The sequence below is a fragment of the Carettochelys insculpta genome, chromosome 1 (genome assembly GCF_033958435.1).
Source record: "Carettochelys insculpta isolate YL-2023 chromosome 1, ASM3395843v1, whole genome shotgun sequence".
Taxonomy (NCBI): domain Eukaryota; kingdom Metazoa; phylum Chordata; order Testudines; family Carettochelyidae; genus Carettochelys; species Carettochelys insculpta.
This window is the reverse complement of record NC_134137.1, coordinates 32197546-32216975: the sequence shown is the minus strand read 5'-3', so window position 1 is coordinate 32216975 and position 19430 is coordinate 32197546. Positions and strand designations below refer to the sequence as shown.

Below are 19430 nucleotides of genomic sequence, written 5' to 3'. Positions count from 1 at the left end.
ACCCAAAAGGCAGGATTGGATATTTCCTCGAGAAGGGTGGAGACTGAAAGAGAAAGACATAGAGTCCAGTACCTTGAGCACAATTTTGTCTCATAACTCTTTTTGAGACTGTGTGAGCACTGCTGAATCCATAGTCTCCTCTGTGATCCAAATAAACAGCAGAAAATGGCTCTGAATATACCTGGCTTGATAGCGTTGATTGTGTTTTATGCAATAACTTTAGCCATTGGAATCTGGGCTTCTTGGAAAAGCAAAAAGGACCAGCAGAAAGGGAAACCAAGTGAAATGGTCATAGTAGGGGGCAGAAACATGAATTTTTTCATTGGATTATTCACTGCAACTGGTAAGTGTTCTTAAAGGAAATTCTTTTGTCTTATTAAAATATTCAAGTTGAGTTGTTTTTCATTCACAATATACATTTGCTCTTACAAACCTAGGATACGGAATTAATTAGTTTTATTTAGAGCCAAATTGTGCAGCCCTACTCATACCAAGAAGTCCCTAATGCTTTGAGTAGGCCCACTGCCTGAGGAATATAATAGTATTCAAGAGGATGCAATGTGATTCTAATTTAGGGCAAGATTCTGCTATATTCATTCATGTAGAATGCCTAACTTGTTATGTGAGATACAGTGCCATTCACCATGGCAAGGCTACTATAATCTACCTAAAAAAAGGGTGTATATATAATTCTTTCAGGCATTTCTACATTGTGCTTCTGACACCTTCTGTTTCTTCTGTATTTTCCCATTATAAGAGGTTTGTCCCTTGCATCTGTCATTAAGGGAATGCAGTACTAAGTGACAGTTGTCTGGCCAGCAGGTTTGCTTGATTTAAGTCTTGGCTGAAAACTCAGATTTTTGAATTCAGTATATGCCTGTCTACTGTTTTAAGGGATTTATTTGCTTAAGCACACATTTACTATTGCAAAGGACCATGATTTACTGGAGCTATGTTCTATAAATCATTGAGGAACAATAAATATAATGCCATTTGCTCTTGCTATCTGCTCCAGAAAGCATCTACCATTAACAAATATGGACATAAAAATAAACCTAGTTAAATTGCTAATGAATATTCTAAACATTAATGAGTTTTTCCAGGCAAATATGGCTTTCACTTTTGAGTATATCCTCTCCAGAATTTTACTCAGACCAGGTCTACACTGCAAAGTTTTGTTGATATAGCTATATCGGACAGTGTTGGTGAAAAGCCCACATCCCACAGCCAATGCAGCTATGGTGGCAAAACCCTTAGAGTAGATTTAGCTGTGTTGATAATGCTTCTGTTGGCAGTGATGGAAGCTGATGTTCCTATATCAGCTGAAAAACTGTGGTCAGTCAGGGCTACATCCCCTCTAGGGACTTCTGCTGATATAACCATAGTGGTACCAGGAGCATTGACAAAACCTGTGTAGTGTAGACTAGCCTTTTGGGTCAGATTCTGGTAATATTATTTACATTATGTAGTATCTTATTCCAGAAATAATGCAATTGGAGTCATTGTCAGTGTGAGTGAACACACACCTGTGCGATTAAGAGGCTCACAGTTGTATTTTTTAGATTGCTTTATGAGAGTAGTAGAGCAGCATACGTCTCATCACTTTTCCCCTCGCTTTTTTTTTCAGCAACGTGGGTTGGAGGAGCATATATCAATGGTGCAGCTGAAACTGTCTATCTTCCCACAAGAGGACTAATGTGGGTCCAGGCACCAATAGGATTTACTTTGTCCCTTACTATTGGTAAAAAAATGAATGTTATACACTATTTTTAAAGCCAAAGTTATTGATCTAAAATATTCAGCATCTCCCAGTCTTGACTGGATCTTTTCCGATCTACCCAAAACACGCTGATTCACAGGCACACTCTGGAGAAGTATGTAATTTATTTGCTGCTTTAGTGAGTGATCAGTCCATGGAGACAGGCATAGCAAATCCTTAAATGTGAGCACACACCTTAAATACATTGTTACAAAGTTATTTATTATAAACACCCTTCTGCTTGAAACTAAGATGAGTTTGCTAACTCTGTTGTTTATCTGATCAGTTTGCTGACCAAGGTTCCCCAGTTAAATGGCTTTACTTAGCTTTTCACCTGGCTGTCAAGCATCTTGTCACCTCTCAGCACCTAAATATACACTCTACTATCACAGACCCCAGTACCTGTTAAAGACTCAGAGTTGTGCAAACTATTCTGAATGAAATGTCAGACAGTGTACTCCCAGCGGTGGTATAATTGGCCTTTGTTGGACTGTGTTCTGCATATAGCAGACTCACAATGAAAATTCAAGGGATCAATAATTTAGGCCTTGACCCTGGAAAGGGCAGAAGTCAACAGGGCTCCGTACAAGTCCAGAAATCCACCTGCATGTGACAATCTACTGAAACAGAGTCTTACTAGTGTGTTTTACTTGCACGTGATATCCTGTGAATACTGCTTTTCTCCAACATCCTTTAGCCACAGGATCAGGCTCTCAACAAAATATAACAAAGAGGAAGCCGTGCTAGTCTACACACTATCAAAACAAAAAGCATTCAAGTAGCACTTTAAAGACTAGCAAAATAGTTTATTAGGTGAGCTTTCATGGGACAGACCCACTTCTTCAGACCATAGCCAGACCAGAACAGACTCAATAGTTAAGGCACAGAGAACCAAAAACAGTAAGCAAGGAGAACAAATCAGATGTTGATTGTAATGGGTTTTTCGCTGTCAGTCCCTTGGGTACAATGTCCATTTTCTTGCATTTGGAGAGAAAGATGATGTCTGTCTGGATCTGGGTGAGTTTTTTCGTGTAGTTGATGGATCTCCATTCCAAACGGCTAAATGTACTAACATCATATATGCCATCATGTGCCAACAATGCCCAGATGCTTTGTATATTGGACAGACTTCTAACTCCCTTAGACAAAGGGTCAATGGGCACAAAACAGACATCAAAACACTCCAGATCCACAAACCAGTTAGTCAACATTTTAATGGAATGGGGCATTCTGTCAATGACCTAAAGGTAAGTGTGAAGAAGAATTATTGCACTGCTCTGGAAAGGGAAACAGCCGAGATGGCTTTTCTATTCAAATTCAGCACATTAACACATGGTTTAAATCAAAACAAAAAGCTGTCAAGTAGCACTTTAAAAACTAGCAAAATAGTTTATTAGGTGAGCTTTCGTGGGACAGACCCACTTCTTCAGGCCATAGCCAGACCAGAACAGATTCAATATTTAAGACACAGAGAACCAAAAACAGTAAGCAAGGAGGACAAATCAGAAAAAGATAATCAAGGTGAGCAAATCAGAGAGTGGAGGGGTGGGGGGAAGGTCAAGAATTAGACTGAGCCAAGTATGCAGACGAGCCCCTATAGTGACTCAGAAAGTTCCCATCACAATTTAAACCATTTAAAAACACATGGTTTAAATCGTGATGGGAACTTTCTAAGTCACTATAGGGGCTCGTCTGCATACTTGGTTCAGTCTAATTCTTGACCTTCCCCCCACCTCCACTCTCTGATTTGCTCACCTTGATTATCTTTTTCTGATTTGTCCTCCTTGCTTACTGTTTTTGGTTCTCTGTGCCTTAAATATTGAGTCTGTTCTGGTCTGGCTATGGTCTGAAGAAGTGGGTCTGTCCCACAAAAGCTCACCTAATAAACTATTTTGCTAGTCTTTAAAGTGCTACTTGACTGCTTTTTGTTTTAACAAAATATAATTATTTCTTTGAAATGTTTGTGGAGCTAAACATTTGTCACCAGGATTTTCCCCACCAAAATACATTCTCCTTTTATCTCCACGTGCGTTCAAGTACCAGAGGCATAGCTGAGTCCTCCAATGGACAGTCACCAGTCAGCTGGAATTGTACCAACTTTGGATCCTATGTGCTCCCACGCCTGCTGGATTTGGTTAGCATCCACTCATTGTTTCTAACTCTGAGCCTCTCAGAGTATATCTACACAGTAATGTAAACCTGAGGTTAGGGAGACTCAAGTCAGCTGAGTTACAGCTGGTGCATGTCATTGTCCAGAGAACCCTGGGCTTGAACGTTTACATTGCACTTTCACCCTAGGCCGGCGTTTCCCACACCGTGTTCCATGGAACACTGGTGTTCCATGCAGTGTGAAAAAAAAATTGATGCTAGTGATATTTTTCCTTCGAAAATATGAAATGACGTGTGTATCAAAAATACGCCAGCAATAGTAATAGTAATTATATGCTAGGCATCTTAATATATATAATGCATTCATAACAGCATAGTTATGCGACTTGCGCCAAAACAATCAGAGTGATTTGGATTGTTTTGTCACCAATCATGTTCACAAAAATGATATGATGCTGTACCTGCTATGACGATCCAACTCTCCAGCATCATTTCTAATATTAAGCAGATTTGTGATCAAAAGATGCAAAAACTCTCTTCCCATTAAAAAGCTGTTGAATGGTCTGTATTTTTATTTTCCAGTAGTTTCCTGTAAAAATATCAAATTTATAAAAACACAAAATTTAAAAATATTTTTTCATACCTAATTTGTTTTGCATTTCTTTTTTATAAAAATGTTGTTTAGGGAAGGGCAGTCCTTTCTGAACAATACTGTCCTTTCTGGTTTTGTACAAAAGAACACTAGCCATGCTGCGTTTGGCTGTCATGTTGGCATTTTGTTTTGGGTTTGTATTCAGTTTTTAATTTTTATACTTAATTACAGGGTTGCTAACCATCCTCCTATCAGAAGGACATTAGTTGTTCATTCAGATGATTTTCTCTTGTTATTTTTTGTTCTTTGTAAAATAAAAGACATATAAAACCCCTAACTTTTAAATCAACTTTGAGCATTACATGTGACAATTTTCCATTATGAACCCCTCCACACACACCCTCACCCCTCCCCAAGAAGCATGTATGTGTTCTGTCAATATATTCCAAGCCAAAAAGTGTTCCATGGCCAAATTATTTTGGGGAACACTGCCCTAAGCAAAAGATTTTCCATGCTCAGACCTATCACTCTGGTATACACTGCAGCACATGGCTCCAAATCAAAGTAACCATATACCAGAGTGACTGGCACACACATATTGCCCCCTGCCCTCCTCACCACCACACACACACAGTGTCAACACTCTAGCCCAGGAGTGAGCAAACTTTTTATTTCAGGCTCCACTTTTCATCCCTGTAATTAGCAGACCCCTCCAACTTGTCTAATGCAATCCAAGCCAAAAGCAATTTTAGTTATATACATATGAAAAAACAACTCAGCGTGTGCAAGAAAATAAGCAAGTAGAATGTAAAATGTATTAATTGGTATGTAAATATGAATACACATACATAAAAACAGTGACATATGTCAACATTTTCAATAAAATGGATGACCCAGAAGCTGATTGTACTCCACCCTGCTTACGAAATTTCATGCCCCCCAAAGGGACCTGTCCCTGGCTTTGTGCACCCCTGCTCTAGCACTAGGAATGTATTGGACTGTGAGAAAACTCTAATGCCTGCACTGTTGCCAAACTGCAAAGGTGCTATTGATGGGACTCAGGTGCCCATGAGGAGCACAAGAATACATGAGCTGCATAATCATCTCCTTTGGTGGCAGCAGTGGGGCCAACAGCCACCAAGGGCCCTGGGGCAAGGTGGGAGGGAGACCAGATCCAACCCTGGAAGGGGCAGGGCTAAGGGTAGAGGAGTGGGGCCTATGGTAGTCAGCCCTCAGCGCCACCTGGACCACGGCTCTCCCCCCCCAGCCTTCCTCACAGCCATGTGCAGTGGGAGAAGCAGTGCTGCTGTGGAACTACAAAGAAACCTGGCGCTCCGGCCACAACCACTGCCAAAGTAGCAGTGGCGGTGTCTGGAGCTCTGGGCCCCTGTGAAACGCCAGGCCTGGAGGCACCTGCCCCATTTCCCCACACTGCCCTTGGCACACCTAGGTGGCTGCCTCAGCAGAATGATTGCAGTTTGAGAAGGCTTTACGGGGAACTAATACCTAAGCTGAGAACTGCACTCTTCATCTCTAGACTGAGTCATTTTGCCAGGAAAGGACCCATGTGCGCCTGTTCTGAGAATATTAGCACACCGGGCTCCTGAGCTGTCAAACAATTACAGTGAAACTGCAATTCTTAATTCTTAAAATGGGATGTTAAGTGCAGGTGCTTTTGTTCAGATGGGTTTTCTATTACTTCCTTTGTTTAGAACTTTGACACCAGAGGAAAGTTTCAAAGGAAGACCATTCCACCTAGGGCGGCATGGATAAGGAATCCCTGAAAGGCTGTGGGGAAGTTTGGTGACTGGCTCCCATTCACTACCTTGACAGCACACGTAGCCTTGGCGCCCTGCACATGCAGCCCCAGGGCCAGAAACCACAGTGAAGACCAAGCAGCAGCCCTGCAGGAAAAGGGAGTAGCCAGCATGTTGGGGGTCATCTTCATTCCCTGGCTGTGCTGAGCCGGGAGCTCTGCTGCCTCCACCCTCCACGGTCTCCACACTGTGCACTGGGCACCCCAGCCTTCTCTAGAGCTGCACATGCAGGGGTGTCCAGGCAAGGTTAGCACAACCGGCATGTGGACACAAGGGGAGTTAGACTTGAGCCCAGGCTCAAGCCTAGCCTTACACTGCTTGGTAGACATGCCCTGAGGCCCACTCCAGACCTCCTGTCTGGTCACTACGGTGTGGGGTGCTACAACCAATTGCCCAAGCCCCTGAAACCAAGGCTCTGAACTCCCAAGCTTCCTCAGCTACTGCTGAACACTCCCCCAGCATCTCCTTCTGTGGATGCTTTCGGCTTTGCTCTGGGGTTTCTAAAATCACAGTGACCATTGCTGATAAAGCATGCAAGAGTCACAGGTTTTTAGAAGGACACAGGGTCCTGAATGCTCTTTTCTCTGTGTCTATGTTCATCTCTTCTTGCGATTCCTTAGGCCCAGTCTGTGTGTCACGCGGGGAGGCCTGTTGGCCCCCCTACCTTCTGCAGTCCCTGTTGTCCAGTAAAAGACTGAGAACCAAGAAGAGATCTTGCCCTTAAATAAGTTACTGACCAGCTTCATCATCTCAGTAATGTGGGTGAAATTCTTCTCTCCTGGGAGACAAACTAGGAGAAACAGTTTCATTTAGCCTGGCCACACTTTTCAGCAAACCCATTGCTCTGACAAGCACCATTGATGACTCTTGTATTAATTGCTTCAGGGAGATGACTGGAATTACAATAAGCTCCCTTTGTCTGTCACTGGCATCTCTAGGCAGACACAACTACACTTTCCAAATGTAAATCACATTCCGCAAAATGTTGGTTACAATGTCTACAATGTCTAGGGCAATCTTAATGGCACTGCTTGTTTGAGTGAAGTTTGTTGAGATGAGGAAAGAGTAGGCTCCATTCATGAGATGCTGATGTTAAAAACAAGATAATTTAATTTTGGAGGAGGCATAAGGGAGCTAGCTGCAGGTTTCAAGTATGTAACATTTACACATATGTGAGAGTAGCATTTGTCTCAGGTGATTGCATGGTGTCTAGCACCCACAAAATCTAGGACAAATCTATTGTCTTATTTCTAGAGCCCTGTAAATCTGTAGATATCCATTTTATATCCGGGGTAACCACGCCTCATTTTCGTGCATAGAGATGCAGATGCTGATACAAATTTTGTATGTAGAACCCTACAAGTTTGCAGATATCTGCCTTACATCTGCAGGTATTTGCATCCACAGATCATTTTTGCAGACGAGGATACCAATTCTGTATCAATGCAGGGCTCTAATTATTTTGACTAAACCACATTTTTTTTCAAATAATGTAAAACCCTTTACAATTACAGCAAAAGCTCTGTAGGCCTTGCAATGCCTAAAACAGATGGTTACTGATGAGAAATACACTTTAAAGCACTTGATAAATGTGGATAATTAATGAATTGTGGAGGTGATTCATTGACATATTTCAATGGGAAACATTATCAGATTATTGCAGTGTGAAATGTGAATATTGACTAAGGTTGGCTTTAATATAGATGTCATTTAGAACAAGAGGGTAGTTTTAACTCACTTCTGTGTAAAATCCAATGACAATATTATCATTTTTCAATAGGTGGCCTCTTCTTTGTAAATCCAATGAGATCCAAAAATTATTTGACAATGATGGATCCTCTCCAAGAAACATACGGGAACATGATTGGAAGCCTTCTCTTTATTCCATCATTGATAGGAGATATATTCTGGTTTGCAGCTATTCTTGCTTCATTAGGTAAATACATTTGCTCTGTTGTTGCATTTGATAGAAAGACAATGTCACAAAATATAGAAGGCAAAGAAAAGAAAGCCATGGATAACTCTGCTTTACACTACCTTTTGTGGGTTGTCTGGTCGTCTCTAATTCATGAAATTGTGTTCTTTATTCCTTTTCCTAATGTTTCTTGCACATGTTTAAAGCAAAATTGTTGGAAACTAAATTTCACATTTCCATAGTACCAGGTAATGCTGTATATTTATTTATTATCATACTTAAAATGGAGCAACTGAAATGCAGAGACATTGAAGTCACTTGGATAAGGTCACTAAATAAGTTATTGGCAGCATAAAAAATAAAGCTCTGCAATGCTTAGCCAGTGCACTAACCACTAGACTACACTGCCAATGCCATCATTTAAACATTTGTTTGTATAATAAAAAACCCTTTATATATAAAAACTGTCATGACAGTACAAAACTGACTTTGTCTGCAGGGGCTACAATGAAGGTCATCTTGGACATCAGAGGATATTTGGCCATCATCATATCAGCGTGCACTGTTATACTCTACACTTTACTGGGAGGCCTGTACTCAGTTGCATACACAGACGTGATACAGCTGATTTTTATTACACTCAGCCTGGTAAGTTCAATGTATTCCTTTGTTACCACATTCTCAATACAGCTCTCTGATGAGGAAGTGGATGCAGGACTGGGGCCAGGAATGGACACAAATGACTCTTGGCACCTCTCTTGTGCCTGATGCACTGCTGAGAACGTGCTCCCTCTTGGTGTCTGAGTTTACCCAACATTTTTTGGGGGACTCTACTTTTCCTGTCGATCACTGAAAATTGCCATGCAACATTCTTCCCACAGATCACGTGATCCCTGGAGTGAAATCTTTAACTTTAATGCAATAGTGATTTACACTAGGCTGGCACCTTAAAGCCTTTAGAACAAACAAAGGAATTGAGCCTGGGGGAATTGCTTAGGGCAGTGTTTCTCAAACTTCATACAGTTGTGACCTGTTTCTTTTCACTATCTTTTTTGTGGCCCAAAAATATAAATGCATATTAAAAAGAGAATGAAAAAAGAATAACTGTTCACTTTTTATTACTTATTTACAATGATAATAATAATACAAAGCAATCATTCATATGTTTTTAAGGACTGGTAGTTTTTTTCCAAGGACCGGTACTGGGCCGTGGACCACACTTTGGGAAACGCTGGCTTAGGGTAAAGGATTGGGAGATATACTAAGAGGGATAATGGGCAGCATGAAATGAAGATAAGCAGGAGAAGGAGATCAAAGGGAGAGTGAAGGAGCAGGCTTGGGATGGCTGTGAGCAGCAGGAGCCGGACAGGAAGAAATTAGAGCAAAGGCAGTGCCAGGGACCTTGAAGAGGCTATAGAAGTAAGAGGAAGCTAGTGAAAGGATTCAGTGTTTCCATTTTTATCCCAGTGGATCTGTGTCCCATTTGCTCTGCTCAATACTGCAACAAAAAGCATTTATTACACTGCTGCTCAGGAATTCTACCAAGCCCCTTGGATTGGGAAAGTACAACCAGAGCACCTTGCAAGGTGGTTGGATGACTTCTTATATCTGGTAAGAAATTTTTCCTGGCTGGGTTGGTGGGAAGGGAAATCGGTCTGGGCAGATGGTTTCACCATCCACCTCAAAGCCAATCCCCATAGTTGGCAAAAGGCTCCTCCCTGAAACGAAGTGCATCCCCCCATCAAATTTCCACTCTCAACCATCAGGGAACTAGAATTGTTCAAAAAGAATCACCAGATTTCTTTAATGTGGGCCAAAAAAGGCATTTTTCAGTGGCCACGTACTCCGGAAACAGCTGAACCATTCTGGCTGAAACTTAAAATAAAATTAAATAAAACAAAGTAAACCAGTCGGAGGCAGACACCTGGACTGGAAATTTCACCCAAAATAATTAAAAGTCTGTTAAACATAAAAGCAAGGTCTTATAATGGGGAGGTGTCAGGTAATTTTGATACTAAGAGGTGCTCCTATCCTGACCATAAACAGAACCCTATTAATAGGCCAGGGTTATTATCTCACTGCTCTAACATTTGAATGTTTCAGGTTCTTGGTAGTATCCCATGGCAAACTTATTTCCAACGAGTTCTCTCAGCCACCTCAGCAAGACAAGCAAGGCTCATTTCCTACTTCTCTGGACTGGGGAGCTTTGCAATGGCCATCCCTTCTGTGCTCATAGGGGCCGTAGCAGCATCCACAGGTAAAACTACGTCATGTGTCTTTAGGAAAAGTGCTTTTTTGCTCACAATTTGAAAGAAGTGGCCAAGCTTATTAAAATGGAGTCTCAGGATGAGGCTCTCTTGTCCTGATTTAGACACCTAATAAGGTAGCCTGATTTCAGCTGATTTCACTGGACTCCACCTTTGGCCTGCAGCCCCCATCTTCCATCCTCCCCCACGCGTCTCTCGCATGCTGGGGCACCACAACCCTGCACTTCCTAACCCTCCCCTCTCTCCCAGCACTTTTGGAGTGCAGTGAGTTGTCTAACTGGTGCACTGTCCCTGCTCCTTCCACTCCCTCCTGGAGCTGGAATGCCTCAGACAGCCGACCCACAGCGCTCCAGCTCTGGGAGACAGGAGGAGGAGCGAGGCTGGGGCGGAAATCAGGCAATTCGCAGTGCTCCGAAAGTGCTGGGAGTGGGAAGCACAGTGCTGCAGTGCCCCAGTACATAAGGCATATTGAGGAGGGGAACAGAATGGGGCTGCAGGGTCAGAGGCAGAGCTCCAGTAAGTTGCGGGTTGCTGCAGACAACTGATGTGGCCATACCTTATCTTTGGTTGCCCGTTGCTGATCTAGTAGCTGGCAGTGACATCAGAGGGAGCTGCTGGATGTTGAGCATTTTTGATAATCAGGACCCTGATTTAGAAGCTCAAATCAGAATGCTGGAGCCTTTCAGCCTCTACTCAGGTATTCAAATACCTAATGCATATTTAAAATCTCAGTTGTGGGATCCCCCTTACATTAGCTATGTCCGCCTTGTGTGTTATGCTGGGAAAGAAAGGGTCTTATGCTTTTATATTCTATGCAGAGTACAGCCCACGCACTATAGTGCAAGAAGAAAACAATGACCAATAAATGTGTTTTCCCTCATTGTTTTACACTCACTATCTTTGCTGACTTGTGTTGGTATCATTGATCATGTTCAGGGGAGAAAACACTCAGAGGAATTTAAAGGTTCAGTAATAAAAAAAACCTTCCCCTCCATAAAGTCACAGCCACCCTAGTTGGAGCAGGATCGAGCCTTTCTGGGGGTAAATAGCTTAGTAAGAGTCAGATGATAACTTGATATTTATGAGCTAAACCCGCCAGAGAAATTGGTGCAACAAAATCCCCGCTCGGAGGAATCGAAGTCTGGAGGGTAGACAGTAGTGTTCTTATATTTGACCTTTGCAAAAGAGGACACCCCTGAGTGGGAGTGTAAACGTATCAATATCTACTAACTCACATTGTATTAATGTACTATCTATACTGTAACACCTTAACACAATGTGGGTTGCTAGATACTGATACAGGAACACTTACTCTCAGAGGTGTCCTCACCTTTATATGGTAATGCTAGTGGACAGACCTGTAGGTGCCCTGTTCCCAGAAGCAGCAGAGGGGACATGCCTGCAGGCACATTTGTGTACTGGATCAACTCTCCAAGTGGTTGACTCAGTTCACTGCCAGTTTACCCATCAGTATTGGACCATCACGCCATACGTACATGTTTTCTAGCTACGCATCCAAGGACTTTCAGTTGTCACGCTTCAGGGCATACAGTGATCAGCACCTGGAGTCAGGAAATGATGTTAACTAAGTAACAGAGCATGTTTTTTTGCGGTGTAATGAAGGCTCTTTGTAGAAATACAGCTGTGAAGGCAACAAACCCAGGAGTTCAATACTAATTCTTCAACCCTTTTTTTGCTCTCTTTTAAAGACTGGAATCAGACAAGCTATGGACTGCCAACACCTGAGGAAAGAGGAGAGTCAGCCATGATACTGCCACTTGTGTTGCATTATCTCTGCCCGACCTACATTTCCATTGGCGGCTTGGGAGCAATTGCTGCTGCTGTCATGTCTTCTGCAGATTCAGCCCTTCTTTCTGCCAGCTCTATGTTCGCACACAATATCTACAGAAAAACTCTGAGGAAAAAGGTAACAGTTTCAGCCCCAGTATTTATAGTAGGGAGAAAGTGCTGAATATCTCTGCAGAATGTGTTTCACCCTTTCATGTGGATGATTTCAGATTCCCAAAATTTCAACTTGAATTTTAACATGACAGCCCATGAATATGGAAGCACAGATACCCAGGCTGGGATGCTTGTCTGTCATGACTGGACATGTGGCCTTGGCCAAGTCACTTAGGCCCAGATTTTTACAGGCAGTTAGTCATTGCTGTACTCAGGGTGGTAAGGCCCAACTAATTTAGAAGCCTGAGCTCACTTTCAAAAGTGATTTAGGCTCTTAGGAACCTAAGTTGCATTGACTGGCCTTGGTATTTTGGCTCCTGAGAAAATCCTTTTGGAAAATGAGCACAGCAATGCCTAATACCGATAAAAATCTGGGCCTTAGCCTCTCTGAGCCTTGTCCTCCCACTCTTTAAAATGCGGTTAAGAACATTTAAATGGGTGTTGTGGCATGTAAAGGCAATTGTGTTTGAATTTCACCTTTGTTACAACACAATTTGTAACATCGCACTTCCATAGCTCACAACAAGAGGGACTGATTAGTGCTTTACCAGACTATGTTACTGAGAAAACACACAGGGATCAATCCCACTCCCATTGCAGCAAATGGGATTTTTACTACAGACTTCCAGGGGGACAGTTGACGCCACAAAGGAAGATAAATCAGTGGTGTGGTAATGGAGTCCAGGAGCTACCAATTCCCAGGCTAGCCCATGCTGCCAACGGTAAATTGGGTTTTGCAAACACAGGAAGTTTGCTGAACTTTCAAAACCTCCGAATGGCAAATTCTGTTGATTATGGGTACGTCTGGGCAGAAGCTAGCACCTGTGGTGGGCCCATGCTGGCCAGCTTGTGGGGCAGAGACTGCTGAGCTGTTTCATTGCTGCGTACACTTCCAGGCTCGCGTTGCAGCCTGGGTCCTAGCGCCTTGCGGGCTCCCAGAGCTCAGGCTCCAGTCCAAGCCTGGAAATCTAAACAGTGATGAAACAGCCTCCCCCGCAGCCTGAGCCCAGCAGGGCTGAGCCAGCAGGCATGGGCCTGCCATGGGCTTTTCTTTACTTTATGGACATAGTCTGTTTCTCAGCTCTAGTATTGGTTCAGCCTCCCTTGTACAGTGCCCTCGGGACCTGAGTGGTCCTGGACAAGGGATTTTGCCAGACCTGGGTGATCAATTCTGCCCTGCCCCCAGCCTCAGCCCCTGCTCCTGGGCTCCCCTCTGCACTATCACAGAGGCTTCCCAGCTGCTTTTTCATGCCCCCCCCCCCGCCGCCTCCCTGCAGGCTCCCCCGGTGCTGGCTCTTGGCCCCAGCCTCCCCAGGCTACAGCTTCCTGCCCGCTCCCCAGCCAGGGGCTTTTCATGTGGCCCCAGCCATGGCTTCTGCATGCCACGGCTTCCTGCCTGGCCCTGGAGATGAGCTGCCATGAGCCTAGGCTGCCAGCTTACCAGCCTGGGCCCTGCTCCCTGGCTGCTGCTGGCCCCCTCCCTCCACCCTTGCTGCCAGACCATCTGTGGCTGCCCTTGCCCTGGGCTTCTGCTGCTGATCTGGCTGGCCCCTGCTTCTCCCAGCCCCGGGACTCTACGATCATGCAAGATCTGTGGTCCTGCCGGACAAAAGATGTTGCCAGACGAGAGACTGCCAGAGTTGGGAGTTTTAACCTGTATTTGACAGTAAGTTCTTACTATATACTTTGTTGTTATTATTATTATGAGCTACTCTAATACCAACGAAGTCTTAGAAAATGATCATGGCCCAGAGGTTTGAATGGAGAGCTTTTCTAAATCAGGCATAATCCAAATGTAGTCCAGATAAGTAGTGCTTACACGAAGACTTTGGTTCCAGATCCAGATTTTGAACACACTTCCGTTTAGAGGATCCACATTGTTGGTTTGGCCCATCACAAGCTATTTGTAACATCTGGATCTGGATGTTACTGTAGCTGATCAGTGTAAACCTGAGATCAGTTCAGGTTGGGGTAAAATAGTTGATTTCTGCAACAGCGATCTCTGAATTTACAGGCTACCGAGAGAGAAGTTTTGTGGGTGATGAGAGCCTCCATGGTGATGTTTGGGACAGTGGCTGCAGGCCTGGCTTTTTACTCCCATTCTGTGTACGACCTGTGGTTCCTGGGCGGGGAGCTGGTCTACGCCCTTCTCTTCCCCCAGCTCTGCTGCGTACTCTTCATTCCCAACACCAACACATACGGCTCAGCTGCGGGATTCTTCTTTGGGCTCCTACTAAGGCTGCTGGCAGGGGAGCCTTCCCTGAACATCCCCCCTATTATCCAATACCCAGGCTGCTCCCTGGTGGATGGGGTCTATGTTCAGCTGTTCCCATTTAAAACCTTCACCATGCTTCTCACTTTGGGAACTATCGTCGCAGTTTCATACCTGGCGGCATTTTTGTTTAAGAGAAACCTCCTCCCTCACAGATGGGATGTTTGCAGCGTAATAAAAGAAAATGGTGCAGTCAATGGCCCCACTTCGTGCCCCCCATGCCAGATAGAAAAAATAAGTGAATTTACAAGCAGCGGTGCTGCCAGAGAATCATGATTAAATACAGGACTGCACTGAGCATTCTGCAGTTACCAACCCAATGACATTTCTTTTCCTCCCTTTTCTCTCTAATCATGAATTATTTGAAACCTGTAGTAGTTTCATAGAGAAAACAAGAATTCCGCTTGCACTCTGAAAAGTAATGAAGTCAGAATACGCAATGATATAAGAACATGTGGCGATCCTGCGTGGTTAGGATTGGTAACATAATGCCATGCTTCTGTGCGTTCCTGTTACCAGGATCTTGAAAAATGCAGTCTGGGTGAGAGGTTACAAATTAAGTTGCTACCAGGTGTGAAAGTCACACATTGCACCTCCACATCACACAGCAAAGGGGACTGGTTAATTCTTTAACAAAGTGTATTTTTTTCATAAGACACATGGGCTGATCCTGCTCACCTCGCAGTAAATGGGAGTTTTTACTGTGGATTTCCATGGGGATCGCATAAAGACTGTGAACATACATAGACAAAATTGCTACATTTTGAATTGATACAGTCCTCAGACAAATGGCAGAGCCATCTGTTGGGGGAGAGCTCAGATGCAGAAAAAAGAAATCACCCACTTCTTTTACAAGGCACAAATTATATGATGGACCAACCAGGCTGTTGATATCAAGAATTTGCAATAGTTACTCTGAATTTTTCAAGGGCATAGTTTAAACAGAAGTCTGGGAGCCTGAGGGAAATATGTGCCTTTGCCCATGAATCCCTCATGTCGTCTTGGGCAAGTCATTTAAACTATGGTTCCCAATTTTATTATCTGCAAAATGAGGTAATTGCCCCAATTCAGAAAAGCACCTAATCACATGCTTAACTGAAAGCAACTGAGTAACCTTATCCCTGTTTAAGAACGCACTTAAGACATGCTTTACCAGGGCTGTCCCTAGCAGGGTGCGGGGCCTGGAGCAAGTCACTGATATGCTCTCCCTCCTTAATGTTGTTATACAGGTGAATTCTGGTTACAATGAACTTCAAGGGCAGCTGCTGGCTGCAGGGGAAATACTGGTACCACCCAGCTCTATAATTATAATGTTGTTACATTGTACTTCTTTTGTACAGTTATAATAAAGCTCATACAATGAAAAAACCTCAGTGATCATGATCAGTGTTATGCCTCTTACATTCTGAAATCCACCTCCCTGGAGCAGTGCAGGGGACTGGGGGTGCACTGGAAGACCTGTGGTCCTATGGATTCCTCACCTGAATCGCCAATCTTTCTCCCTTCCCCTACCACCCATTCCCACTTATCTCTCTCCCAACAAACCCCTCTCCCCTGGCCTCACACCACTCACCTCTAATTTCTCTCTCTGACTCCTAATACTGGGCCTGCCCAGAAATCATCCACCTGCCTAATCCCTCCCCTCCCCCCAAGACTGATTACAATTCATTCCAAATCAAATTGCCACCCATAACTCTTAAATTGTAGCACCTTATTAGTCACCAATTCCACAACTCCTTTTGTCAAATAGGGTTGTGATTGGCTAATCCTTAGTTCTGTTAACTGATGGTTGGGTGAGTTAACACCACCTGTGTAAATGAACTTTGTCTGTGACTCATCTACACATACTCAGTACCTTACTCTCTGTTCAACACACCAGAAGGAAACAGGTTTTGGGGAACAGTCTGTAACTCACAGTTGGATCATTAGTGCTACTCTGAATGCCCAGGAGGCAGATTCCCAAGCACTCAGAATAACACTCAGATTTTAGAGCAGTTAGGTCGAGTTTTAAAGCTCATAAAATGGGAGTCAGTGAAAACCCTCTCGCATTTTTTGGTAACTTGCCAGCCTTGTGGGTCCCTAGATCCTGGTATTGCTGGGAGTGGGAGCCCCACGGCTGGAGCCTGCGGCTGGAGAACTGAAGACGGCAAGGAGGACCATGAGGCAGTGGATAATAAAGGCTGACACCCCCCACCCACAGGGCTGGGAAAGGAGAGAAAGGACAATGGAAGGGAGGTGTGGGGCTCTAGGGGGAGCACAGTTTTGGGGAGGGGTGAGGGTCCCTGGTGCAGACTGGCTGCTGGCACTTACTTGTGCTTGGAAGGGCCCCCTGGACTAGTGGAGGGTCCCTGTGCCAGAAAAGGAAAGAGGTTGTCCCTCCAAGATGGGAACCTGGAAGGGCAGGGTCAGGCCAGGTCAGAACCCTGCACAGCCTACATCCTGGAGTGGCAATAGGGCAGGTGTCTGTAACCTATGGCTCCGGAGCCACATGCAGCTCTTTAAGGACTTCTTTGTGGCTTCCGACCTTATAACTGTGAAGTAAGCAAAACAAAACAAAACACGCTCCTGATTATTTTCAATAAACAGTAAATGTCTAAAAGCCCAAAAATGAACAACTCCTATCTAAATATCAATCAATGTGATTTCGAAACATTGGATAACTCCCCCTAGCGTCCTCCAGAGAGAGGGAAGATTAGAGAATGAAAGTAAGGAAGACAGTGATACAAAAACACACTTGAAGTGTGAGGAAATAGAATATGTAAAAAGTTTGTGAATGTCCTGCAATAAACATGTATCTCATTACAAATCATTGTGTGTGTGCTGTTCTTAAATAGGGGTTACAAAAAGCATGGTTTGACATTATTTGTTAAGGACTGTCTTGTATTCACATGCATTGCAGCTTTTGAATTACTGAGTTTTCTACCAAATTTGAAAAAATGGCTCTTCTTATTTTGCTTGCTGGTCTTTGCACTAAAGAGTTGGATGAGCACTAGGACCCTGTGGAAGGCAGCAGGTAAACCTCCCCTAGCTGGAAGAACTACAAACAAGTCAGTTCGAGCCTGGGGGGATGCAGCGGGGGAGAAAAAAAAAAAGCTTATTACCTAATAAATTATTTTGTTAATCTTTAAAGTGCTACAGGACTGTTTTTTTTGTGAAGATACAGACTACCATGGCTACCTCTATGTAGCTATTCATTGCATATAGGTTATCTGAACATCAGTCAGATAAGAATTCATTATCATTACTCAGAAAGTTCCCATCACGATTTAAACCATGTGTTTGGCACATTAACACATGGTTTAAATCGTGATGGGAACTTTCTGAGTCACTATAGGGGCTTGTCTGCATACTTGGCTCAATCTAATTCTTGACCTTCCGCCCCACCCCTCCACTCTCTGATTTGCTCACCTTGATTATCTTTTTCTGATTTGTCCTCCTTGCTTACTGTTTTTGGTTCTCTGTGCCTTAAATTTTGAGTCTGTTCTGGTCTGGCTATGGTCTGAAGAAGTGGGTCTGTCCCACGAAAGCTCACCTGATAAACTATTTTGCTAGTCTTGAAAGTGCTACTTGACTGCTTTCTGCATAAATTATTGGACCTCTGTGAATCTGACCCAAGCTTTTACAGACTTGGCTTCCAGCCTGATCATGTTGCAAATATTTCTGGACTTTTGTGGACTAAGGAACTTTACATCCACTTATAATTCTTTGTACAGCTAAATACAGTGCCTTACATGATGACAAGTATCAAAGGGGTAGCTGTGTTAGTGTGTATATAAGGTGCCTGTAACAAGTCCAGAGACGCCCAGCCCCTTGGCCTAGGGAGGGTGGCAGCAAAAAGGGGATTAGAGCACCAGCCCGTATTCAGTTCGGGCGGTCAGCGGCTCACCGCTACACCACCATACAGGCCCCAGCCCTCAACCGAGGGCGGGGCCACAGTTCACAAGAGTTGTATAGTTCTGGGCCCAGCCCTCAGTCCAGGGCAGGGCAGCAGTTCCCAGGTAATAGTACAACTCTAGGCCCGGCCCTCAGTCCAGGGTGGGGCAACAGTCCCCAAGTACTAGCACAGTTCTGGGCCCAGCCCTTAGTTTGGGGCAGGGCAGCAACCCAAGGGTTTAAGTGCAGGCCCAGCCCTCAGTTTGGGCGGGGCAGCAACACAAAGGTTTAAACACAAGCCCAGCCCTCAGTTTGGGGCGGGGCAGCAACACAAGGGTTTAAGCGCAGGCCCAGCACAGGCTGGCCCTGTCAAGGAGGGGGGTAGGGGGTCGCAGGCCCTCCCACTCCACTGCGACCCAGCCCGGGGCCCTGGGGGTCGCTCACACGCAACCCCGGCAGTGGGGATCCAGACCGCAACACACTGCCATTGGTTCGTGAGCGTCGTTCCCCGGGCCACTTCCTACCTCACCCTCTGCTGGCGGAAGGTCCCAATCCATCTGGTCAAGGGGTCCCCCTAGGTCGGTCTCCTCCAGGTCATCCACCTTCGGGGGCTCCGGCCAGTCGTCCATAACAATGTCATTAGGGTAGTCGGGCGGCGGTAATACAGGAGACGCGAGGCGATCCTGGGTCTGAGTGCTGTAAGGATCCGCCAGGACTCTGGGGCAGCCCGCTCCTGGGGCCTCTTCCAAGGCGGGGGGTCTCTGCTGGCGTGAAGGTCCTGGTAGGTCTGGGAAGTCCGGGTAGTCCCCTTGGGGCATATGGACCCGGGATTGCTTGGAGCCTCTGGGGGCTTGCTCCTCCGGC

General features: G+C 44.6%; 1 protein-coding gene across 1 annotated transcript; it reads left to right on the top strand.

Annotated features, from left to right (window-relative positions):
• Positions 1 to 165: 165 nt before the first annotated feature.
• On the top strand, positions 166 to 14969 carry LOC142006852 (high-affinity choline transporter 1-like). Its single transcript, XM_074983389.1, has 8 exons — positions 166 to 343; positions 1628 to 1741; positions 8058 to 8213; positions 8692 to 8840; positions 9660 to 9803; positions 10296 to 10449; positions 12169 to 12386; positions 14436 to 14969. Exons 1-8 carry the CDS (start codon positions 166 to 168, stop codon positions 14967 to 14969), a joined length of 1647 nt encoding a protein of 548 aa, XP_074839490.1.
• The last annotated feature ends 4461 nt before the right edge of the window (positions 14970 to 19430 follow it).

Bases quoted from the DNA above. Each gene is read 5' to 3' on its own strand.
- LOC142006852 (XM_074983389.1), top strand. From the start codon at position 166: ATGGCTCTGAATATACCTGGCTTGATAGCGTTGATTGTGTTTTATGCA. The intron at 344-1,627 runs GTAAGTGTTCTT...TTTTTTTTTCAG, and splicing joins TGGATTATTCACTGCAACTG to CAACGTGGGTTGGAGGAGCA. The intron at 9,804-10,295 runs GTAAGAAATTTT...TGAATGTTTCAG, and splicing joins TGGATGACTTCTTATATCTG to GTTCTTGGTAGTATCCCATG.